The sequence below is a fragment of the Centruroides sculpturatus genome, unplaced genomic scaffold (genome assembly GCF_000671375.1).
Source record: "Centruroides sculpturatus isolate CEXI.00-Female unplaced genomic scaffold, Cexi_2.0 scaffold385, whole genome shotgun sequence".
Classification (NCBI taxonomy): domain Eukaryota; kingdom Metazoa; phylum Arthropoda; class Arachnida; order Scorpiones; family Buthidae; genus Centruroides; species Centruroides sculpturatus.
This window is the reverse complement of record NW_019384625.1, coordinates 101,492-129,257: the sequence shown is the minus strand read 5'-3', so window position 1 is coordinate 129,257 and position 27,766 is coordinate 101,492. Positions and strand designations below refer to the sequence as shown.

At 31.5% G+C, this 27,766-nt stretch overlaps 1 protein-coding gene and 1 pseudogene across 4 annotated transcripts in view; both read left to right on the top strand.

Annotated features, from left to right (window-relative positions):
• The window catches only part of LOC111625593 (flavin-containing monooxygenase FMO GS-OX-like 4), a 31,985-nt gene extending 5,161 nt beyond the window's left edge, over window positions 1-26,824 (top strand). For 3 of the 4 annotated variants that reach the window (XM_023368782.1, XM_023368781.1, XM_023368780.1), the window contains 4 exons: window positions 10,953-11,091; window positions 20,475-20,605; window positions 25,942-26,119; window positions 26,201-26,824. In XM_023368782.1, the coding sequence (XP_023224550.1) occupies window positions 10,953-11,091; window positions 20,475-20,605; window positions 25,942-26,119; window positions 26,201-26,824 (1,072 nt within the window). Of the gene's footprint in view, window positions 1-2,893; window positions 2,985-10,952; window positions 11,092-20,474; window positions 20,606-25,941; window positions 26,120-26,200 lie in introns of those variants that run through there. The other variant, XM_023368784.1, reaches the window with a different exon arrangement.
• Window positions 5,628-5,739, top strand: LOC111625626 (annotated as a pseudogene).
• Window positions 26,825-27,766: the final 942 nt, after the last annotated feature.

The window sequence follows — 27,766 nt, the reverse complement described above, 5'->3', positions numbered from 1 at the left end:
TAATTCTCTTAATATTTTTGATGTTCAGACTCAAGAAATGTCTGATAATGAAGATTCTCTTGAATGAATTTTTATAATTCACTGCAACTTTTCAATAAAATGCATTTCTAATAAAAATCAATTGATGTTAATTAAATTTCCCTTCTATAACGTAAAAAATTTCAACATTGACTTTACTCATGTCCTCTCCTATCTCAAAACCATTTACTAATTATCTTTATTTCATTAATAAATTTTCATTTTATTATGTAGGTTGGAAGGGGGTTCAAATAAAATGAGCAATTATTTATTGTGACATCACAATGCCAGGCTGAAATTTCTAATCATATTTTTAATTTATTGACAAGACTATGTCTTGTTTATAAAATCGTACTGCCACTCATTCTTATCAGCATAGAGGTATGAAGGAGTACATGTCTAGAGTTGATATTTGGCACAGAGTATTAGGTACCCAAATCATTTGTGCATAAAAAAATCCAGACTCGTTGGTAGTCAGGGGACTGAGAATCGAGTCAAAATAAAATCCAAAACAGTGACCCTCTTCTACAAACAGGCAAAACAGCCACCTCACCCTACCGAAGTCAGGTAGGGGATAGTACCACCCGCAGTCATTCTAAGAAGTGAACTCTGACCTTAGGACTGAACACATAGTTTCTTCTATGTTAAATAAAATTTGTAATCTAATTTTGTAAATTTGGGAGTGCTTCAAATATGATGTTAAAACAGTTTTATGTCATTACGAGTAGGTTTTTTTTTAACATTATCTAGTATAGTAAAATCGTAGGACCAATAAAAATTTGACATTATATTAGGGTTGTCGTTACATTCAATGACATTATAATCGGGTTAAACTGTATATTGTTTGTGCAAAATAAAAAAATAATTTCGGATGATACAATAGCCACGATTATTTTTTTCAAAAACGGGAACTTTTCATTATGCATTGACAAAAATTCAACCTGGGCTGACATGCAACAGAGAGAAATTTTGAAATTAGATAAGTTAATTTCATCGAAGATGCATCATGGACGATCTCTTGGTCATGACCGGCAAAGTTTAAAATTTGGGGCCCAAAAGCAGCAATATCAAAGAAGATAGGAGAATGAGAACGAGACCTGCCTTGAGCATCAAAGTGATTCGTCTCCGAGACATAGTCTTTTCCCAAATACGGTTTTGCCATTTTATTTAATTTAAAATATTTGCTCTCCATCTCAAATAGGTACTATAGTATCTTGCCCCCATACATCATACTTTTCCTTTAACAATAGAGCAGTGTCAGTCATCTGTTAACTGTTTTCAGGGGAAAAGTTTTGAATTGAAATAATGTGACTTCTGGTTTGCAACAGAAGTTCATATGTAGTTAATTGGGGCCTCTTGCCCCTAAGGTTTCCATATCTGGTCTCTGTTCCATATATAACTCTGTTCTTGAGATTAAGGAAAGATGGATGGATGGATGACAGTGGGAATTTATAGGTCTACAATTTTTTCAAATTGCAGCCCAATAATAAATTTTCTACAGACATAATATTCACAGAAAATCACACTTTACTTTTTAAATTGATTTCCATCAAATCAAAAATTCTAATATTTTATTACTGTATGCACTTTAATTAAAGTGTTCTATCATTTACCATGATTTAGTTGAAATTGTTCTCACAATGTTATGAAAAATCATTATAAAATGTGGTTTCTTTCTCTTATGATATTTTATATGTTCATGTAATTTATATAATATATTATATAATAATTGGTGTAAAAAAATGATCAAAGTTTCCTTTGTGTCGACTGTAAGAAAAGATGGAAAATGTATCAATAACTCATTATTATTTATAATAAAATGCAATCATTATAAAATAGTTCAGGTACCTTTGTAATATTACTTCCTCTCTAGAATAAAAGATAGCCAAACTTCATAATATAATTGTAAAATGCATGAAATATGACAAAGTTAATTTGAGGAGCAGTGTTTTGGTAAAAAAAAACTTACCATAATACAACTACCAAATTAATCTAAATATATAAAATTACTTGTCCTGACTAACTGAGTCACTGATTGATTCATCATCGCCCAGAGCAAACTGCTAAACCTAAAGAGGTGAAATTTGGTACACAGTTAGGGTACGTCATGAAAACACACATTAAGAAGGGATTTTTCAAAATTTCTTTATTGGGGGAGAGGGAGAGGATTAAGGCTTAACCTGAAGAATGGCTTCTACTGTACTATTTTAGATGCAATTTTTTGTTTTTAAGTATGTTTAGTCTTCATTGAGTACTTAGGTGTATTAAATTGATAGCATTTCAGACATTGTTATAAATATTTTTATATATTTTGATTTTTTAACCAAATGTTCGAACTGTTTTAAATTCAAATTTGTTATTGCATATTGGTTCGATTATAGAGTGATTGCAAACGTTCCAGAAAATTTATCAAATTGGAAATAGTTTGTTTGATTCTCAGCAATTCTCATCATTCTCAGTGGTAGGTGTTATATAACAATTACCATGGTTGTTGAAATACTGAATATAAATGGGGTTTGCTTGCATTTCTATAATTAACTATTGCTAGCCGTTACCGCAACTTCACCCCACGGGTGAAGTTGCGGGTAACGGCTAGCAATAGTTAATTATAGAAATGTTTGATTTGATTTTTTAATGTAGAAGCCTAACAAAGATAACAGAAAATTTGAAGACATTCTTATTTTTGTGATGAAGTTTTTCTTTGTTTGATGATAAGTTTTAAAAATTTTTCTTGTTTGCTAATATATTAGCGTTTCATTTAGCTAAAAGTTATACTTTTATGCCTTTTTTTATTTCATTACATTTTATCTGCAAGTTGTATGACGTTTCATGATCTATATGTTGAAAGCTGTTTTATTACTCTTTCAACTTGGTACTGGATACACCTTCAGGGAAACAGCAGAAAGGAGAAATCAAAAGTTCCCTTGCTAACTATTGCTTCTGTATCTGAAGGTGTATATTCTGTGGTAAGTAGTATTTAAAATTATGAATAGTATCATTTGTTACAAACTTTAATGATTAATAATAACTTATTTCAATTTTGTAATAAAAATAATTCAGACAAAGCATATAGTTATTAATTTGATTTTAATTAGTTTCAACTTGTACATTTTCTCTGTGTAATAAATTTACATTAAACCATTGATGTGAAATAAATGTCTTACATGTCTATTATTGATGTGACAAAGACCATTGTATGGCTATGTGAAGAAGGAACAATGCCAGCTTGAAGTGGCTGCATTTCTAAATGTTTCACAATATATTGTGAAATATAAAATAGTCAAAGTAAGATCTCAGAATAGATTGGAAAACTGTATAAAGTTCTCAGACTACTAAAAACAACTTTACATTTTAACAGAATTATTAGGCATAAACCTATGGTTGATCCAAAGGTGGATGTGCAGCATCCTTCCTCAGATCACAAAAGTTGGTTTCCAAAATGAATGCTGAAATTATTCATTTATCGTTTGATACCATCTACAAGCAGCAGAACTGAATGTTTATATTAGAATAAATAAGCCACTAAGTTAAAATAAAAATAAGAAGTCTTAATAGCACTTTGTTCAATGCTATTAAAGACAAGCACTGTACAAGTAGTCTTTGTCAGAAGATATTGTTTTCTTAAGACAGCATATTCTGCAAGTGATAGTAGATGATATGTTTGACATTCTGAAGACACTGAATACAATATTACATATCAGCTACATCTTTTTAAGCACAGAGACTGCAGTGTAATTTTATGAAATTGCTTTCCTGCATGTGGCAAAGATCTGTTGATCAAAATAGAAAACTCATTGATTTTAGTACAAGGAAAATGTAGAGAACGCTATGCTATCTGATGCAAAACAAAATATGCCTTGAAGATGATTATTCTAACAAGATAATGATTTCAAGTATGCTTCAAAACTCATTAAGAAGTAGATAAAAGACAAACATTAAAATTTCTGGATCTTAATTTGATAGAATACTTGTAGAATAAATTTGATTTTTTTGTATAATAAAATGAAATTAGTAAACATGACAAATTTAATTATTTAAAATTTATCATTGAAAATTTCATTGATTCTATGCTATGCAGAATGCAGATGTTTCATAGCTTTGAGGTCACAAATTATTAATGGAAAAAAGTCTGCCTTGAATCTTATGATGAATCTTAATTTGTATATGTGTGCATTTATTATTATTTTATTGTTGTTTGTTTGAATTAGTACGTTTTACAAATTATTTTTATTATAAAATTATAATCATTGTGAATTTTTAAAATAAAAGTTACATTATTAGCCCATTTCAATCATATTATTTTACTGGTTTTGCTTGTTTTTAAATTGGCTTAAACCAAAAACATTACATGCAAAAAGTAACCCAAGTCTTTTGCCTAGTACTTTTGTTTTTCATTGTATAATTGTTAACAAAAGGATGCAGACAAAAATTTACAAAAAAAAAAATAAATAAATTTTCATAAATACATACAATACAAGAAATACATTTTTAACACATCTGTAAATTGTAAGATTGTTTAATTATTGTTAGTGACATCATAAAAGTGTTTTTATTCTTTCTACTATAAGCTTTCTACTATAAGAGGTCTTGGTATGATTTAATGCTGTGATGCTTCTTAAAACTCTAGTAAAATTCTCTTCTTTTACTGATATTTGTACATTTTTCTTGCAATTCTGGAGTTCTATCAATTATATTCAGAATGCAACTTGAGACTTAACCCTTATGTTATTTTGTTAATATTATTATATATTAATGTAAGTATAAATAAGTTTTTGAAATAGTTTTTCATGTGAATCATTTATTTTTTATTTAATTTTGAACCGAGTCTAATCTTGATATAAGCTCACTGTCAGTACTTGACATTCTACTCCTGGAATAAATTTTGAACTTTATAATATTTTGCCAAAATGACCAACCAAAAAACTCAATACTTAAATATAATACAGTACACCCCCCTATAACACAGGTTCATATAATACGGATTCATATAACATGGCAAAAAAATTATGATTGTATTCATATAAACACATTAAAAGAGACTTGTATAATATAGTAAAACATCATTGCCAACTCGTGTTGAGACAGGATTGATCAAATCTAGACCAATAGCAGATATTGCACAAACTGTTGAATTTAAACGAACAGCGGATCTACTAAAAACCATTTATTATGTAACGACCATAAAAATTATTTTTATATTAATGATGTCTCCAAAGTTCAGCAAATTTTTTGCAGAAAAATAATTTATCAGGAAACACACACCTGCCGTTCGATGCACCGCTCCACGATGAAAACAAGCTTAAGCAATGGTGTTGTCGAACGGTGCACACTCAGTAAATAATCTTACAATTTTTTGTTTATAGCATAGTTTATATGGATTATTCCCAAAAAATTATACGTGATTTGGAAATATTGAGTTGAATTAGTCTAGAATCGATTAATTTTATGGAAGAAAACCTTTCAAACAGCCATAGTCCCTAAACTGCATACGTGCCGGGCTGTGATTGGTTCATATATTTAAGTGACTCGTAAAACACGGAATGTGTCTACCATGTTATAGGGGGGTCTACTGTACACTTATAACATTAAGTTACACTTGTCATAAAAATAGCTTTTTGCAGTGGCAATATGGTAGCTAGTGAGGTTTTAACCAAGTTACAGTTAATGATAGTTGAAAACTATTCTCAATCTATATATATAAAGTTGAAAAACCAGATTGTTTCTTTCTGTCACTGTATGCCATTTTTAATAAGTGCCTGAAGTTAAGCCTCTTTCCTCACATATGGAAAACAGCATCCATAAAACTCATCCCCAAAAATAACAATCCTACCAAGTCAATGGACTATCGCCTAATTTCCCTTTTCCCGGTAATAGGCAAAGTTCTGGATGGGCTGATGGTGAACAGACTTCAGTATCACTGTGAAGCTAACAACTGTCTAAACAGCAATCAATATGGGTTTAGAAGGGGTAAAAGTACAATCACTGCATTGGAATCTATTGTCAACGTCATACGGGAAGCTAAAGAAAGGGGTGAGCACACCATGGTGACCCTTTCGATCACACATGGTGGCCCATGATCCTAGAGGCTATTAATGGAACCAGGTGCCCCAAGAACATCTATGCTCTAGTAAAAAGCTACCTAAGTAATAGGAATATAGTAGTGACCAGCAATAACCACATCTATCTACATAGGGACATCAACAGGGGCTGTCCACAGGGCTCAAGGTCCGGGCCATTCCTATGGAATATTATGTACAACAGCCTCTTGAATTTAAACTCCTCAATCAATACCAGCAGATTATAACTGCAGGTTACAGGGCTACACAGACAACACTATTCTGGCACTTATACGCTGGAATCAGGCAGTCCTGCAAGCTAGGGCCAACGATATTCTGCAAAGAATCTCAATGTGGTGGTGTCACAAGAAGAAGCTTAAAATCAACTAAGAGAAATGTAGCTGTGTAGTCTTCCCTAGGGCTACCCCCTACACAAGGGACCCATAATCAGACTAGACCAGTGTTTCTCAATGGGGGCAATATAGCCCCCATGTGGGCATTATTCCATGTTGAGGGGGCGATTAGTAACAATTTATATTTTGGGAGGTGAAAAACAATTTTCTGGGTGATATAGTAAAACATTATATTAATAATAATTAGATATTTTATTCGTTATACAGTTCAATAATTAAACAAATAACATTATACTAGTCACTAATCTATTCAATGCAATATGAATTTGGCGTTAGCTTTGGTCCTCGGCATTGGAATTTTGTAGTGAAAAGGGCAATACTACATAACGGTTTTATTGAAGGGGACGATGATTCGTTAGAGGTTGAGAAACACTGGTCTAGACAGACGCCAAATTAAGAACAGTGACAAGGTCAAGAACTTAAGCGTGCTTCTGGACAACAGGCTATCTTGGAAACCTCATGTTTATTATATGTACGAAAAGGCAGTCACAGTAATGTACTCCCTGGCCTCTATAGCCCGCCATCACTGGGGGTATGACAGTATTGTATGTTGGCTATATACATCATGGTCCTAGAGCCTATCCTGACCTATGGTTCGGAGGTCTGGGGGACTTCAATCATCAAGGTTCACATAAAAAGGAAGCTCCTTTCGTCTCAGAGGCTTGCCCTCATTACAATAACTAAAGCCTACAAGACCGCCCCAACTGACACACTCCTGGCAATTGCTAACTTACTACCAATAGACATAGTCATAAAAGAGAGTTTGGACATTCCATCAGCTAAAGCTGGCCACTGGGACTATTACAACTGATTGTTTTAACAAAATCATAAGTCAAATTGAAGTGGGCCCAGCAGCAACATTCATCTACAAGTTGGACTACAATCACTGGCATTTTGCCCACCATCCTAACACCACTATTGATGAACTGTTCACTCTAGAGGGTGCCGATGCCCCTGACGGTCTCTGTATATATACCAACAGGTCAAAATCTGATGTGGGGGTGGGGTGCTCTGTTGTGACATACAACAACACATACATCCATCAGGCTCGGTTTAGGCTGGCCAGTCACTGCACCTTCAACCAGACCAAGTCTTTTGCCATCCACAAGGCTTTACTTTGGATCACGGATAACAAGGAGGCTCAAAATATAACTAGGGTTACAATCCTAAGTGACAGCCTAGTTGCTCTGTTGCAACTGAAGAAACTAAACACTGAAGTGCCAATAATTCAAGAAAGTGTCGGCCTTTTACTCACACTAAGGGACAGTCTAAGCATCAAGTTTACCTGGGTGAAGGGGCACTCTGGCTTTCAGAGCTTATTTGAAATATTCTTATTTTATTTATCTTACTATTAAACTTACAATTATGCTTTCAAATAATTGCAGGTTTTTATATATTTTCAATGTTATTTACAGATGTACACATATTTCATATATTAAATTGTAAATAGCACAGAATAAATACCTTTGAATATAGAAGCAACACTCCAAGCTAATTAGCTTGATAAATATTTAATGTGCATGTCCAATCCATCATATTGAAAGAGAGTGTCTGTAGTTGCTGTATGGTGGATGTTTTAAGCAAAAAATTTTTTCCCTGATTTGATTTAAAAACTAATATTTTTAACTGGTGTCCAGCTTTCAACTGCAAAAATAATTTGAAATGTATCGGTACTAATAATTTGAGTTTTTTTCAATTCCTAACATTTTTCATCTTCTGATGCTTTTATGTTAATACCAGGTTGTTCAATAAGTTTTGTCGTTCGATAAGAAAAACACGATTTTATGGTTTGAAATACGTTTTATTATTCAATATAATCTCCCTGAACTTCAATACACTTGTTCCAGTGATCTTCTAATTTATGGATTCCATCCCTAAAGTGAGAATCCGGAAGACTGTCGAAATACGCATCCACGGCTGCTATTACCTCNACTAGGGTTACAATCCTAAGTGACAGCCTAGTTGCTCTGTTGCAACTGAAGAAATTAAACACTGAAGTGCCAATAATTCAAGAAAGTGTCGGCCTTTTACTCACACTAAGGGACAGTCTAAGCATCAAGTTTACCTGGGTGAAGGGGCACTCTGGCTTTCAGAGCAATGTAAGGGCTGATCTCTTGGCCTCTCGGCGCCAGTCTGGACACAGATGTTTCTACGGAGGCACCCCGGTTGCATGGCTAAAGCAGAGCATTCGCAACTACTCATGGAAGTGCTGGCAAGAAAAGTGGGACAACAGCTCTAAAGGCAGGACGACTTATAACTTCATCCCGAAGTCTTCCGGAGGAGCCACTTCAAGCATCTTGTCCCCACATTCCAGGTCACTCAATTTCTCACTGGGCACAGTAACTTTTGCAGTTACCTTAATAAGTTCTTGTGGAAGACCAATGGCAAGTGTCCTTGCTCCCCCCACGAAGATGAAAACACAGAACATGTTATCTGGCACTGACCAATGTACAACGCACAGCGGAAGGTACTAATAAGCACGGTCCACAAAGAAAATGAACTTTGGCCATGTCATGGTAAAACCTGGTAAACAACAGGAATATCTACAAAGCACTGAGGACTTTTGCAACGGACATTAATATTCTAGACTGAGTGTCCCTGTGGGCGTTTATGCTGTTCCTCAGTGCTAGTTCCATCTTACATGTATGATCTTTGTGTTGGTAAATCTTTCACGGTGTAACATCGTCTTAGCGGTCAATCCAGCTCAACTGTTTTTATCACTGTTAATACTTTGTCTTCTTGGTAACGCTTTGTAAGTACTTTCTTGGCACTCATCCTTAATGGTAAGTTCTGTCGGTTGTACAGTAACACGTTTTCCATTACATGCTCCAAGCAGTGCATATTATTGTTTCCCCATGGGCCAGCTGCAGCTTCACATACAGTATCTGGTACAGTATTGACATTTCAGCAATGTAATGTCCTTCTAAAGTAACCTAATACCTTCTGTAGCCAATTAACGAGATCCTACCCTTATGTTACTACTGTGGACGGTACATGCATAAGGCATTGTACAAATTTATGTCAGCTATACAAACTTGTATTATGTACGCAAAATACAGTTGTAGTTCTCTATTGTTGCGCCACAAAATTATGTACCACTGATTAAGTAAGCTCATCTTTGTAAAAATATATGTACAGTACTCAGTTTACACTCCAAATAAATGTGATGCAGGCACCCATGAATACCTCAAAAACTTTCAACTATCCTATCTCACATCTTTTCACCTTCACCTTACCCCCTACTCAAACAAACTTTCTTCTTCCTTCCTTTTCCGATTCTGGGGCTATACTTACGAGTGCGGCCTGTCACCACCTCCTACGATGTCACTGTATGCCATAAAATGGCCCTAGCTATTATTTAAATTAGCAATAAATTCAGTATATTATTATTTGATGCTTTTTTTTTTTTGCAATTTTGGCTGTGTTTTAGTAGGGTATGCCATGAGAAATTCGGTACATTATTATTTATATTTGTAATAGGAATTTATTATTTATACCATGGAATGACACTACTGCTGCTAGAACGCCCACGAGGGGGCATTCCGGGATACTAAAATAGAAGGATTAGAAGTATGAAATAATCTAATAATCTTAATTTTTGTTGTTGTTTTTGGCCCAGACAACGCTGGGTTCATCTGCTGGTATAGTCATAAAAGTAAACTTGAAGTCTGTTGTTTACAACAAATAAAATAGTTTATTAGGAAATATATTTTGTATTACAGTAATACCTTGGTTTTTGTTGACTTTGTTATCATTGGTTTTGGTTTTTGTTGATTTTTCTGCAAAAAAATTTGTCTTGATTTTCGTTGGTTGCCTTGGATTTCATTGGCGTGTCCATGTGACCACGCTACTAATTTTGTGAAAACAAAGGATGACCCATGCATTTTCCTGTTCAGTATGGCATTGTTTTTTGTTGTGTTGTTTCTCGCTTCTCATCTCAGTGCTGCATTGTGAGCATTACACCGCATATGTAGCCAATTCCAATTTCTTTCCTTTTAACTCTATCACAGAACCAAAGAAAGTTTTCAGAGCCAGCAGCCCTTTGAATTCCATGTTAAATGTTCATTTATTCTTTACATTAGTCTTTTATATTCATTTTATATTAATTTCTTATTGTTTTTAGTATTAAACACTATATTTTATTCTCTATAAAATGTGTTTTGGTATGTATTTTGGATTGTCTAGAATGAATTAATTGGATTTACATTGATTCATATGGAAATAGTTGCCTCAGTTTTTGTCGGTTTTGGATTTTTTGGATGGATTATCGATGAAAATTGAGGTATCACTGCATTTTATTTTACAAAAAAAAAAAATTGTATTTATTCAATATTTAGTTAACTTTCAGATAATGTTTAAAGAGAAAAGTGTACTTCTATTGGAATCGTAAAAATTCATTTAAAATATTTCATATCAAGGGAATTATATAATTTAAATTCTTAAATTTACTTTTTTTTTATTATAGGACCAATTTACCTAAAGAAATAATGGGATATCCTGATTTTCCATTTCCATCTACAGGAGAATCTTTCATTCATCATTCTGAAGTTTTAAAATATTTAAGAAATTATGCACAGCATCATCAATTAAGTAAATATATTGAAGTAAGTATTATACTTTTACTTTTCTAAAATATGCAGTACAGGTATCCTTGATTAATGCAGTTAATTAATCTATTGATCCTACTGCATATATCAAAATTGTATTAATCAAAATATGGTATCTATGTAAAGACAGCTGGTAAAGCCACATAAATTAAAACTTCTGCTATGTATATAAAGGGATTGCTGCAATTAATTTTGCACATTAATCACATCCTATGTCAAGCAAAATCATATTAAGCAAGAGATATCTGTACTTCATGCCAGAGCTTAAAGGGATCAAAGTTAGGACTGCACAGCCTTTCTATATATGAAAGCTACTTTTTTATAGCAACATTGTGGTCTATCAATATACAGAAAATATACAAATTAAGAATCTGATATATAATGGAACACAAATTATACTATAATTTATAATACAGTGTTTGACATAAATATAGACACCTTTGTGCCATTACAGGCAGACTAGGTTTATTAATCTACTGATAAGTAATTGTCAATAACACACCTAAAATAAATAAGTAAATGAGTTATGTAAGTACCATTAAAAAAATTATATCAAATTGTTTGCTTATTTTAATCATAAAGTGCTTTTTACAGGTACATAAATATAGACACTTTAAGTCTATTTTCAACATCAGAAGAAAAAAGACATAAAAGTCATGAAACATTAGTATTAATAATTGGTTAGGTGTTAATTTTTATTTATTAATTGAAATTTTCTGTTAGACATGCTCTGAACAAGATTTTGTAAGGTATTCATACCCATCTCTTCCTAGGTCTTCAGAAGCATATTTTTAGGTGTTCAATCGATGTAAAAGAATGATTGTCTGTGTATATTTTGCTCAGAAGAATTCCCTACTGGTTTTCCATCAGACTGAGGTCTGAGAGCATGTTGGCCAATCCAGAACCTCAATATAGGCTAGTATGCTATTCACGCCAAGTAACATTAATTAGTAGTTAAAACTCACTGTGTTTAGCGTTATTACTCGTTTTTTCGTTCATTCGAGCGCTTTCGACGAATATATATTTCCGTCGTCTTCAGGCGAATAAAATGTTTTAATCGAACATGAACGTTCGATAGAAGAACACATAAATTTAAAATTAAATAATTTTCCATTCGATTCCGCAACGGTTTGAATTACGTGCGATGTTACGAATATGATGTAATACGGCGCATGCGTGGTACTGCTTCCTGTCAGTGACGTGACATATGATGTAACTCGCCGTTTAATCGCTTGTATAGGGCGATCCATATATTTGGCAGCTCCAGAGTAGGCGTGTTGCACGTTTCAAATGATGTTATATATAGTGACTCCCATATATAGAGTAGTCTTCGGTCGTTGCATGCCCTGATTATGGTGGAGTGGGCCCATAATGGGTTATAATTCATGTCGCACACTCTTCTTGCGAGCTCAGTGCTGCACCTTCTTTTTGCTATATCATCTTGGTGTTCGGTCAGGCGGGTAGCCAACATTCTTGCTGTGGCCCCAATATATCTCGTGCTATTCCCCGTTATAGGATTTTCTAACGGAACCGCATAAATTCCTGACTTCTCAAGGGTGGAAAGCTTGTCTCGGTCATTGCAGAGCAATCTGCGCAAATTAGGTAACGGAGACAGGGGCAGGAGCAGATCATGTTGTTTAAATATGCGGCAAATGCGTAGAGAAAGCGGACCGAGGTATGGTAAAGCCGGTTGTACGTGTATAACTTCCCTCCTGTTAACTAACAGCATAGAGATTGGAAATAGCGTCTTCTTGACTTTGTTGAGTACATGTGTGTACTTAGCACGTGAGAAACCTGCTGCACGTACTGCTAAACTAATATTGCTTAATTCACTGTTTATGAGATCTTGTGTTGATGGCAGCAAAAACGCTCTTCTTAGTAGGGCGGCTATGGCGGCATCCACATAACGTGCGGGTTGGAATGCATTTGCCGGGATGATGTACGGTAGCATATTAAACTTATGTTGAACTGAAAAAAGTAATGTTTCTGAGGTTCTCCGTACGCATAGATCCAAGAAAGTTATAGCCGCACTACTTTCTTTTTCCCACGTAAAATTGATGGAGGGATATACATTAGAGACATGCTGCATGAAGGTGCAAAAGGCTTCATCGGTGCCCTCCCAGGCTATGAGAAATTCGGTAAAAATTCCGGATTTTACATTCATTTTCAAATGATAACAATTGATATTAATATGATATGAAATAGTTTTTGATTATGATATCCGCCTACCGCGGTACATGAAGTTCTGCAACGTGGGCCCAAGTACATCCCTCCTCCTAACACCAAACTTGGTCAGTTGGTCACAGCATCATTGGCAGCACTCAAGTCGTGCCAGGCAACAACCAAGTATCCACAAATGGAGGTATCGATAATTACGAAGCTTGCATCAGCGAAACAAACGCCTGACGAGTATAGACACTGCATAGACTGCCAAGCGGTTGCACGCTACCTCGCTAAATCTGACTCAAGGCTTCTAGTCTCGGACAAAGACAAAAAGTTTGTGCTGTGTAAAGAAGACGATTTTCTCCTTAGAGCCAACGAGTTTCTTTGCCAATCCTGTTCCACGGTAATAAGTGAGGATCCCACACCAACGATCCTACGGAAAACAAGGAGAATCATTGCCCTACCAGTAATAGTATCGTCACTAACTGGATGTCTTGACCCCCCGCCCAATGTTGCATGTCCTAGGTTATTTTTTGAGCCGTTGATTCCATATTCAATGTATGTTACTCCCTCATCCTTGGCCACCAAAACTACCATCACTGCAAGCATTGGTGCAGTGCAAACAAGTACCTATACCTTCTATAAGTTAGATGTGGTGGCCTTGTATCCTTCGGTGCCGACGTTTGAAGCTGTAATGCTGGTCAATTCGCTACTCCTTAAGAAGGGCTTTAGTGCCCAGCAGATATTGGATATACGTGATGCGCTGTTTTTCATCACGGAACACAATTATTTTCGTTTCAATCAAAAAATTTATTTACAAAAACAAGGAGTCCCCATGGGTTCCCCTTTATCTGCCATCCTAGCAGAGCTCGTCATGAGAGAAATTGAGCATAGAACATTTGATTTCCCTCTTACCATCCTTTACCCACTGCTCTATATACGATATGTGGATGATATCCTCATAGCCTGGGAGGGCACCGATGAAGCCTTTTGCACCTTCATGCAACATGTCTCTAATGTATATCCCTCCATCAATTTTACGTGGGAAAAAGAAAGTAGTGCGGCTATAACTTTCTTGGATCTATGCGTACGGAGAACCTCAGAAACATTACTTTTTTCAGTTCAACATAAGTTTAACATGCTACCGTACATCATCCCGGCAAATGCATTCCAACCCGCACGTTATGTGGATGCCGCCATAGCCGCCCTACTAAGAAGAGCGTTTTTGCTGCCATCAACACAAGATCTCATAAACAGTGAATTAAGCAATATTAGTTTAGCAGTACGTGCAGCAGGTTTCTCACGTGCTAAGTACACACATGTACTCAACAAAGTCAAGAAGACGCTATTTCCAATCTCTATGCTGTTAGTTAACAGGAGGGAAGTTATACACGTACAACCGGCTTTACCATACCTCGGTCCGCTTTCTCTACGCATTTGCCGCATATTTAAACAACATGATCTGCTCCTGCCCCTGTCTCCGTTACCTAATTTGCGCAGATTGCTCTGCAATGACCGAGACAAGCTTTCCACCCTTGAGAAGTCAGGAATTTATGCGGTTCCGTTAGAAAATCCTATAACGGGGAATAGCACGAGATATATTGGGGCCACAGCAAGAATGTTGGCTACCCGCCTGACCGAACACCAAGATGATATAGCAAAAAGAAGGTGCAGCACTGAGCTCGCAAGAAGAGTGTGCGACATGAATTATAACCCATTATGGGCCCACTCCACCATAATCAGGGCATGCAACGACCGAAGACTACTCTATATATGGGAGTCACTATATATAACATCATTTGAAACGTGCAACACGCCTACTCTGGAGCTGCCAAATATATGGATCGCCCTATACAAGCGATTAAACGGCAAGTTACATCATATGTCACATCACTGACAGGAAGCAGTACCACGCATGCGCCGTATTACATCATATTCGTAACATCGCACGTAATTCAAACCGTTTCGGAATCGAATGGAAAATTATTTAATTTTAAATTTATGTGTTCTTCTATCGAACGTTCATGTTCGATTAAAACATTTTATTCGCCTGAAGACGACGGAAATATATATTCGTCGAAAGCGCTCGAATGAACGAAAAAACGAGTAATAACGCTAAACACAGTGAGTTTTAACCAGAACCTCAATACTGTTATTCTGAAACCAACCACTGGCATAGTAGACGCTTGCATTATCTTGCTGAAATTTTAAGGAGATATGCTGGTGTGGTTGAAGAAATAGCAGAAGGTGATTGGCAAGCATTGATTAATAATCTGAGTCATTCATTCTTGTTGAAACAAAAGCTTAAGGTAATTTTTCTGCAGTGCTAAATATGCCTCAAACCATCACATTAACTCTTGTATACAATGTGAAGTTATAAGTGTTTGAAGTTTTATGCAGATGCCACACAGTGCCTGTGTGAATCTAAGGATATCTGTAAAGTTCATTGAAAAAAGGAAAGAAAATATTAAAATAATTTTAGGAAACTATCATTATTTGGTAGAAACATTTGTTTTCTTCAAATAATGAACTGATACAAAAACTAGTGCCACAATGTATTGAAGCTGTCAAGCTTGTGATAAAGAGATACAGTCGACCCCCCTATAAGATATAGATACGTTCCAATTTATTAGGAATCCGATTTCTTACAAGTCGTTCCAATCACAGCCCGACACGTGTCAAGTTTACGGACTACGGCTGATTGAAAGGTTTTCTTCCATAAAATTAATCGATTCTACACTAATCCGACTCAACATTTCCAAAATACGTATATTTTTTCGTAGTTTTATAGGAATCGTAATTATAGGGACCGTAATTATAGGGGGGTAGACTGTATTGATCTTGATGCAAACGTTTTCAGTCTAGAATATTTTTTTTATAAAATGCATATTTTTGAGATATTTTGGGTAACTAATTAAAATGGGACATACTTCATGTGTATATATTTTTTAAAAATAATTTTAAATAATATTTTATTGTACCTGCTCTAGTAAAAATATCATTTTATTATGTGAACCACCGGGAGGGTGTAGGTCTCCCGATCCGGCAACAGGTTGTTAAACCTTCTCACTGTCAGGATGGATGAAAGTTTATCCTTTTCCCGCTGTAACGGGATTTTATGTTTCAGGTTGAGTGGCGGAGGGAGGAGTGCCATCGGTAAGATGACAGGCGATATACGAGTAAAAGAGGACACCAATTTAACAAGATAACGATTTATTAGCTACATCGATAGTACAATAACTAATTTCAAGGGAAAAATCTGAATCCCTAAAACGCAAAGGGCCGAGAGAGAGTTCACAAAAATTTGTTCCATACCTCTTTGTCTTTTAATTATCCTTGAGGAAAATGATTTTGATATCCAGATGGGTCCGAACTGGCAGGATAAGGACAATGAATTCTCAGAACACAATATATAAAAATAGGATACAGTATTCAATAGGATATAATATTGGAAATTATGGTTGGTGGCTGATGAACGACTCCCCCGAGAGGGGGAAGCAAGTGGCTTTTATAGTTTCGTTGTGGGAGAACGGTCATGTGACCACTTGTTGTAAGGTAAAAGGTATGTGGATGGATCAAAGTTGTCCCCAGGCCCATGCTAACTATCAACTTAGGAGTTGGAATGTGGGATTGTTTTCGAAATGGACGGATGTTTACTTTGAACGAAAGGGGAGATCGGAATTTTCCCTTTTTTTAGTTAGGTTTTAGTTTTGAATTTAAAGGAAAATTTAATTGGGCGTTTAGAAAAATGCGGAATATTAATCGGAAAATTCGGTAAAAATTCCGGATTTTACATTCATTTTCAAATGATAACAATTGATATTAATATGATATGAAATAGTTTTTGGACCATTTCAATTACCAAATGATATGAGTTATCAATTGAAGAAATTATGCTAGTTATTAAATTATTTCTTGGTCAATTTCATATGACTAATTGATATCAGTTATTGTCAATTGACAAAACAATTTTAAATGATCATTTGATATCAAATGATATGCTAAATACTACTTTTCAAATATGTCAAATTAATTTACAATGTGAAGTAATATAAAATCAAATAACACAACTCTATTATTGATAAACAAATCCTTTATTAAATATTATTTGATCATCCGTTAAATGATGATAATTAATATCAATTGATTTATGTATTCTGACTAAAAATGTGAAAACATTACAAGATCATTAGGTAACAATTAATATCACTTACATCATTTAACATTCTCTTCCAAAAAGTAAATGATTGCAAAGGAATTACCATTTGTTGTCATTAAATATCATTTCTTACCAATTGGCATCAACTCTTATCATTTCAAATAATTTTCACTAGCAAATGATTTCTGATGTTATCAATTGATGCTAATTGGTAAGAAATGATTTATCGTTTGCTAATGATAAATGATTTCAAATGATATTTTTACTAAGGCATATAATGATTTAAATTCTAATGCTCAACTCTGAATGAATTGTCTTCAAAAATATATAACAATAAATGAAAGTAGATTTCTTTAAATCTTATAATATAATTGAGATTGGTTGAAAATGATGATAATAAGCACATAGCCCAAACAGTTAGGAGTTGAAAGTTGAAATTTGGTACACAGTTAGGGTACATCATGAGAACATACACTAATAAGGGATTTTTCGAAATTCTCCCCATGGGGGAGAGAGAGGGTTAAGGATTACCCTGAAGAACTCGGCTTCTACTGTATTAAATGTCTTTTTTTTGCATTTATGCAGGAAATTGAACATAATTTTAGACCACCCTTCTAAAAATTCTTAACGATATTTAGTGTTCCATTGTATATAAAGTTGACATGGGGAGTGCATGTGAATAAATTTGCTTTATTCAAACTCTTCATCTTAATGTTTGATTTTATTGCAGAAATTGCTTTTAGCCCTTAATATAATTAAATTAATTAATTAAAATATCTATAACCATAAGGTAGATAATAGGAAGGGCTTATCACACCAATGACAAAGGGCACAAACGCTCAAAAATCAAAGTAAAAAAATTTAATAAAATAAATAGGGTTGTACAATAAGATGATTACATAAGTATAAAAACCGTAAAAATCCAAAATGCATTTCGGACTATTTTCCAATGGGAAAATAGTCCCTCATCAGTTGGTGATAGCAACAGGTCTTAGTATACTTAAAATTATACAAGGTGAAAAAAATATTAAATTTAAAATTAAACTAAAAAATATGCCTAAAGCTATACAATATAAAGATGAAACCGTCAACATGACTGTATGAGCAGTAAGCATTATCAATGTGGACAGGAGTAATGTTTCTTCCTAACGTTGCATGGTAACATGATGAACAGGGTGCTGATACAAAAATAGTTATAAGTTAGCCGAAATATTGGTTAACAGTTATGAACTAATTGTTTGATTTTGTTTGATTTGACTTTTTGTTTGATTTTATGTTCAAATTTATATTTATGAATGATTCAGGAAGATCCAGCTTATTTTTTGAATTTAGTAAACATGAAGAAGAATCCAGAGTTATGAAAACATTTGTTATTCATCACTTAGTGGTACTATGCACCGATTAATGGTTGCTGTGAATCTTAATTATCATTATCCCAGAGTAGTATGCAGATATCTAAAAATTTTCTAATTAGTTTTGGAAGAGGGGGAACCTAATTGACAATGGGTAAGATAGGCTATAATCTAATAATCTTAATCATTAATGTTTCTTATCATTACTTTCCATCCAAGCAGTGCTGGACTCATCTGCTAGTAGATAGATATTTGTTATTTTAATATAACTAATCTCTTTAATTTTCTATATGAAAAATTATGATATAGAAAATTGAATCAATTTAAAACAGATTTAAAAATCATTCTAAAAAACCTCAAAATGAAGAACAGTTTTTCATAAAATAAAATCAACTTGACTAGACAAATTATAGATAGTAAGAACAATAATAATGATTGTTGTTAATTAATTTATGATAAATATTCATCAGATTCTAATGTTTTATTTTAAATATGTTAATAAATATCAAATGAAAATAATTGATTAAAACATTAACAACAATCTCAGAGTATCATTTGTGAAATATCTTGTATTAAAAAATCGAATTTATTTTCATATTTCATTGTAATTACATGATAGCAATCTTATTTAATAATTTTTTAAGAATATAAAATTTTTACAAATGAAATTATTTTAATTTTCTATGTTTGATTCTAATGGTATGCAATATAAGAATTTAAAAAAATAATACTTGAACTTGCCTCCATATTCAAAAAGTTGAGGGGGGGAAATGTTTATTCTGGAGACCAAATTAAATTTTTATTCAGTAATGTTTTTGTTCTTTTATAAAAGCATCATCAGCTGTGAAAACCATCGAGTGTATTAAAATGAATACATTTAAAAGAGAGAACTACATTCAAACTTTTTCAAATTTAAAATTATAAAGAAAAGTTGATTTTGCTTTATTTTATTGGTTTTTAAATAATAACTTTTTTGTGATTTTAAATTTGAAAAAAGTTTGAATGAAAAGATGTTTCCTTTTGAATGCATTTTTTTGTTTTAACACACTTGATAATTTTTACACAGCTGATGATGATCTTATAAAAGAACAAAAATATTACTGAATAAAAATTTAATTTGGTTTCCAAAAATAAGCTTTTTCCCCCTCCTCATTTTATTAGAATTTGAGTTTTATGATTTGAAACAAGCAGTATTTAAATAAATAAAGTTTATTAAACTAGAAATAAAATAAAATTTCATTGCATTTTGAAAAATTAGGTTTTATTTGATATCTTTTTAATGTAAATACAATTTCATTAAAATTTTCTTATAGATACTTAATGGAAAAACTCAGAAAATTATTAGATACAAAATATGTAATTGTAATAAGTTATTTTTATGATCATACTAGTTAAATATTGGTAATTTAATTTTGAAATAGATTAAATTTAAATAAAAGTAGTTAATTTTCTGTTGATGTAAAGACAAACTCATTAAAATTTAAAATGAGTTTTTAAATTGAAGTTAATGTTATTTAATTTAAGTAATTTAATTAATCACATTAGTGGTTAAAGGAGGAAATTTTTAAAATGAACAACATAGTTAAATTTTATTATAATATTTTCAAATATTTGAAAAACTTGCTGATTAAATCTGTTTATTTGTATTTTAAAAAATATTTAATGTATTGCAATGTATTTTAATATTAATATTTAAATTTTTTTAGCTTAATTCCTGTGTAAAAGAAATTAAACCAAAGAAAATAGAAAATAAAATAGTTTGGATAATAAAAAGCCATCATATGCCTTCAAATTCCATTAAAGAAAATACTTTTGATGCAGTAATGATGTGCAATGGGTAAGTCAAGTTTATATTTTTATTAAAATTTAAGTTTTAAATAAAATTTAAAAACAAGTTTTCTTTAAAGTGTAACATTAATTATTTTTTTAACTGCTTATTTTTTAACAAAACTGATTATTATTTTGTTTTTTTTAAATAAAAGCTTAATTACAGAAATTGTTTACAATGTAATGAAATGAGATAAAAATGGAAAAATAAAAATGTTTCATTAAAAACATAAAATGCTTATGTTAAAATTTGATATTATTCTTTAATTGATTAATTGAAAATATCAAGGTAATTAGAAAGTTTTATAAAACTGCTTGTCAAGTCTGTCTAAGCATCCTTGGGATAACTGCATCATGCTCCCTTATCCAAGATAACAAGATCACCCAGGAGTTGTCAATTCTCTTCATTTTTCATGTCTTAAGAGCTCTCTGTAACTTTGACAAATTTGGAAACATTAAAATTCATTATCATGTAATTTTACTGTACTTACATCATATTCATTTCCATTCTTATATCATCAGTTTTATTTTTCTAATGAATAATCAGTAAGTACAATAGATTTACAAGTTACATTACTTTCACTTCTTCCAGAAATACAATAGACTTAGCTGAAAAGATATGAATATCCTTGCTCCAAAAATTCTGAATGGTCTCTAATGGGACCTATTATAAAAAAACAAATAAGTAAAGTACCACATTAAAATAACATCACATGACTTCCAAAATCTAGTTACTAATCACTTCTTGCCTCATTCCCTCAAGATGGGGACATACATGTGAAACTTGTTTTTTCATATATATTTTGTGATACCTTTTTAATATGTAATTGCTTGTCAGATGTGTGTCCAATAAAACCAATGTGTGTTCATTACAATTCTGTGAGAAATCTTTTTATTGTACATTTATTAGAAAATTGATCAATGGAAGGTTTTGCCAAACCTCAACAGACATTAGTGTAGAGAGCCTTGTTTCCACACTTCCTAGGTGGTGATGTATTATAAGATTAAAGATAGATCCTTATAAATCTTTTTTAAACTAGTGCTCCAATATATTGACTACTGCTGTAAAAATGCTGGCAACATGGTGCTCATTTAAGTGGACTGCTCTGCTATCCAATGCTCTGTTAACAGGAATCTGCTAATGTAAAACATAGGGAAATGTGTAAGAGAGCTTTTTAATGAACTGTTCCCTTATTCAGTGCTCTGTTAAGTGGACACGACTATATAGTCTGTTAATATATAATATAAAGAACAATTTATTATTCTTATGTTTTAGAATAAAAAATTTTATCATTACTAGATTCAAAAGAAAACAATCTTTATAAAGTACACATTCAAAAAAATATTCAGTATTCTATAAAGTTTTCATAAAGTTCTTTTGATTCAAAAATTTTCAATATATTTACATGAAGAAAATGGTATCAATATTAATAAGAAAATCAATACCTTGTGTAATTTTCCAGCACAAAGAGTTTGCATAACATACATTTTTGGTTTATTTTATAAACCTGCTTCAGGTTTTAAATTATACAATTTGAAATTCCCAAATTGGAATGTTTACAAATATTCAATGACATTATTTATAAAATTCTTTTAAATATTGTAAATGTGTATACATAAATATGCATTTTGGAAATTATATATTAATGAAATACTGACTATATTGCTTATTGTATTATTATTTACTAACAACAAACTGTAATCCTGCAATACCAGAACAAAATAACAAAACAATAAAAATGGTACTGTTGAATTATTATATTTTTTCTTGCAAAGCAATGAAATAAGTGAATATTTTTATTGATGCTTAATAGTAATAATATAAAATGAATAATTTATAACATTTCTATATTTTTGGCAAAGTGAAAAGTGCTAATTTCATTAATTTTGAATTTTTCTATTACCAGTACTTATACTAATATAAAGAAAGTGTTTAAAAAATGAATAAGAAAAACTGAAGAAAATGAGTATCCTCTGTACAGTACATCATATTTTTCCTGTTAGCAATAGTCACACTGGTCATCTATCTAACTAATTCAAAAATATTCCCCCAAAATGAGTTAAATAGATGACTGGTATGACTGTTGTAACAGGAAAAGTATGATGTACTGTACAGGGACAAGACATTACTAATTTGAGATAAACAGCATATATTTTAAATTAAATAAATTAAAAATATGATTAAATATTGCAGCCTGGCATTGTGATGATTTCAGAAAAAATAATTACTCATTATATTACTCATTATAAATTAAATTGTTTTTGGTGCTTATTAAGGTTTCTTGAGTGTATGAAAATCCACAGTTGCCGTTTTTATTTCTTATATGTTGTAAATGGATAAAATGAATATAAAACTTGTGTGAGAAGCTGGGGGTTAATGATTTAAATTTTTAATTTAAATAACAAATTTTTGAGGTAAATTTTTATTAAAAATTTATAAATCATAAAATTTAAAAAGTTAAAAGGGAAACTTCCTTTTCAACTTGAGGAAAACAATTTAGTTCCTCCAAAAGTGATAGTTCGTGTGAGATATCTCATGCTCTGTCCACAAGACTGCCTGACTTCCATCACACATTGGAAGCATGGAGAGCTTATTTCCAACAATCTGATTGAATGGGATTTTCATATAAAAGATGAGAGGTCACTTTCAAATGTGCTTTTTTCCAATGCTTTTCATCAGTATTCTTGTCATTGCGATTAGCCAATGCTCTTATCCCTTCTATGAGTTTTCTACTTTTACTCATTTTCAAAAACTTTCAACATTCCATGTCTAAGATCGAGGTATTACAGGTAGTATAAATTTTATAAACTCTTTCTCATAGAAAAGCACTAGGGAATAGATTGTCATTCATCTAATCCCCTATTTGGAATATTTATGTTTTGAGATTTATTTTTGTTATATGATATTTTTGTATCATTAATATTTAATCATATTTGTATAATAGTTTTGTTTATTCCTTATTAATAAATTTATCTTTTAATTATAGTATTTTAATTTGATTAGTGCCTAACTCCATTGTTAGACCACGATCCCAAATATCCCACATAATCAACAATTTAATTTAAACCCTCTTAAAATTCCTGTTAACTTTTGACATACTTCTTCCACTAAGGAAAGTCAATATCATGAGTTAGGACATGGTTAAATTTATCCTAACTGGTGTCAAGACTCTTAGAAAAAGATTTATCCAATATTTCTTTCTACATTTCCATCCTGAATATGGAACAGGGTTATACTGGAGTCCCTGCTTCTCACATTTGGATGACCCAAATAATAGGGGTATTGAGTCTGGTATGTATTAAACTATGTATGTTGTCATGTGTTGACCTATCGTGTGGTTGCATCTTATGTCAACTATCCGTCTTTGCTTTGTTTTTGCCATACATATAGTATATCCTTTGTGCATTCTTTGTTTCTAGTTAGTTAGTTGTACATATCATATAGTGTGGAGTAAAGATTATGTAAAAGTAAATGCTATTTCTTTGTCTTAACTGGAACATTCTACAGAGATCATATGTACTGTACTTCATAGTTAGTCTCAGATTCAACTAGGGTTTCTCTAATGGGATCCCGGCTGTTTTTTAACCTGGGAAATCCCAATTTCTTAAAAGTTTACTTTTTTTTTTTTTTTGTTAATTAAGGTGTTGAAGATATTTTGCAAATAGAAAGTATGATTAACTCATAAACTATCAGAATACATTTGTATTTATTAATTTTAAGTCTGCTTATTAGTTTTTTAAATTTTTGCTTGTTATAGTATCTTGTTATCTTAAAAATAATTAATTATATCATGGGATCCTGGGAAACAGCTCACTTTTTCTTGAAATCCTGGGTCCAGAAAATGAGAAATCCAAGTTTCAACTTATTGGTCAAAAGATATATGGGTTATCAGATAAAACTATGCTTGACATGGGATATGTAATGAGAAGACAAATTGATTTTATTATGTAATTGAGAAGAGATTGTTCTCTTCTCAATGCACTTATATCTAAAAACACTATTCAAATGATTAAGGATATAATTTCTATTGAATTTCTGAAAATGCATTTCTGTTGAAAACAATAAAGATGACTCTTTTAAAAAAGTATTTCTTTGTATGATAGATCCATGAAAATAATAATAATCAATTATCACACAACTACAAAAACTCCAGATCAAAAGCTAATACAATAACTAAGGATGTTTTTTGGCCTGATCCAGTCAAATTTTGTGCCTGAAGAAAATAACTCTTTAAATGTATTGCAATTCTGACCAATTGAACAATTTTCATCTTATGCAGGGATGCACATACATTGGGGCATGTGCTCTCCTTTTCATCTGGGTTACCCTTTCCTAATCCCCAAGGAACCCTAAATTCCATTATCAACAAACAACAGAAAATTCATGTCTTCTTACCTATTTTGCAAATATAAAAGACACTAATGAACTATATTGATCCATTATCCCATACAACTTTGACATATGTTGATCAAAGTCACATTCCTTGTTTCCAAGACCAAGTTAGGCCCGAGTGCTATCCAGCATCACTATGAGGAAACACTGATGCAACATTGAATCATAGTATAATGCCTGTTTATATAGTTTGCAGGCACTATTGGTGTTATCATAAAGAACTGTTCTAAACTAATGGAAGGCATGCAAAGTCAAGTCAGGGATTGATTAACAAGATGAAGAAAAAGTTGACCAAAGTTCCAAACAGCTATTGATCAAACTTTATATCAAGAGTTCATTCTAGGGTTCAACATGCTGCCAAACAAGGTTTCTCAGTATCATTTAGTCTTACAAATTTGTTGCCAATATATTATGCTATTGACATGAATAATGTTATCATTTTGCATTAAGTTTTGAATAAATTGTGCTTCATAATGAATTGCAAGTTTTTCTGAATATCATACATTCTTTTTTTATAAATCTTCTATATAAAGTGCTAAATCAAATACTGTAAATTATTTTGCTTATAATTAAAAATAAATTTCATAGATTTTTTTCTGATGAATGTCTGAAAAATTATTCTTCTTATAAATTCAGATTGTTTGTTTATTTTTATCTCATTTACAGAATAATAAATTTCATTGAAGTATATGGTTAGTCTAAATACCCTTTCCTAATCCCAAATATTTTAATCTTATTTAATATTTAAATTTTTATATTTTTAATTTATTGAAAGATTCGAGTTTTTATTAAATTCATATCAATTGGTATTATAAATGTGAAATAAGAATGCCAATTGACGTTGCTATGAAAACATATTACAAATATTTGAAAGTTTAATTTAGATTATTAAAATCAGATTTGTTGTATATTACAAAAATACTTTAGAAATAATAATATTTTTTGTATTTCAGACATTATTCTTCTCCTTACATTCCAAAAATTATTGGACTTGACAAATTTAACAAATTAGTCATGCATAGTCATGAATATCGATCTAAAGAAATTTTTAAGAATTTGAAAGTAGTAATTTTAGGTGCCAGTCAATCTGGGTGTGACATTGCCATTGAAATAGCTGATGTTGCTGAAGAAGTAAGATTATGAAATATTTTCAGTTTTTAATGTATTAAAACATTAATTATTTTCATTTCATATTATGCTTTTCTTTTGTAGGTTATTTTAAGTCATAATCAGCCATTTATCAAATCTCCATTTCCCACAAATACTGTCCAAAAACCAGGGATAGATTTTATTGAAAATGATACTGTAATATTTTTAAATAGTGAAAAATATAAGCCAGATGCTTTATTATTTTGTACAGGTTATGATTATGATTTTGATGTTTTGCATTCCAGTGTTGGACTTAAAATTACAGAAAAACGTATTATCCCTTTATATAAGCATTTAATTCACATAAATTTTCCAACATTAGCTTTTATTGGTATTATATCTAAAATTCTACCTTTTCCAATATTTCACCAACAAATTATTTTCTTTCTAAAAGTTTTGGATGGCTCTATTATTCTACCTAGCAAAGAAGACATGAAAAAAGATACTGAAAAAGATTTTGAATACAGAAAAAGTCTTGGTATGCCTATTCGCCATTCTCATTTAATGGGATCTTTACAGTGGATGTATGATAAAGAAATTTCTTCTATGGGAAAATTTTCTCCAATTAAACCTGTAGTGGTTGAATTATATAATTATGTAGGAAAGTGTAGAGAAAAAAATTTAATGACATATAAAAATGATAATTATTGCATTTTAGATGGTCATCATTTTGTACAAAAAGAATAAAATAAATCATTTAAAAAAATAATTTTTATGAAAATATTTAAACATGTTAAAAAATAGTATTTTAAAAGTTCATATAGTGCAAAATGTATTTATTATTTATAACTTAAATGCTGTATAGTAATATGTTAACTTTTTAGAAATATAAGAAAGTTTGATATATATTTATACTTTTATAACATGTTAGGATGATTAGTTATATCAAATAATTTTTACAATAAAATCTCTAATGATACATTCCTAATATCTGAACCATATTAATATTAATAATGATAGTATCAATTATTATAACTGTGAAGAATGCTAAGTTATTGATGGAGCAGCTGAACACAATAATGATGACTGGAAAAAATTGGGATAAATATAAATCAAGATTGTCATACAAAACTTATTATTTTGATAAAATTTATTTTTGAAAAAAATGAAGAGAAATATTAAATGTATATTAATAAATTCATGTTGGAAATGAGCACATGAAAATAACATTATTATCTATAAGAACTATGAGAATTTATTATTAAAAAAAAAAAAAAGAAATTACTATAGCTACTGATTTCATCTATTTCAATTGAGTTTGCTAGAAATTGTATTGCTGAAAAATTTTATTTTTCCATCATTGAGTTCATTCATTTTGTTTTATTAAGATTTCCATTATAAATACAATGTCACAAAATTGAATATCATTGGCAGATTTCTTTAATATAAATATTCAAACTAATGATGTTGATCTGAGTTTATAAGTTTTTAAATATTTTTAATCTTTTATTTGTAACAATGAAATTATGGAGTTAAAGAATTATATAAAAAATGATTGTTATTAACTATTGATAACAAATCTAACATGATCAGAATGTAAAAGATGTTAAAATAATTTCACTTCTTTGCATTTAAAATATATTACCCCTAACTAAGAGGGAAAAAATGCTTAAGCATTTTATTCTGGTC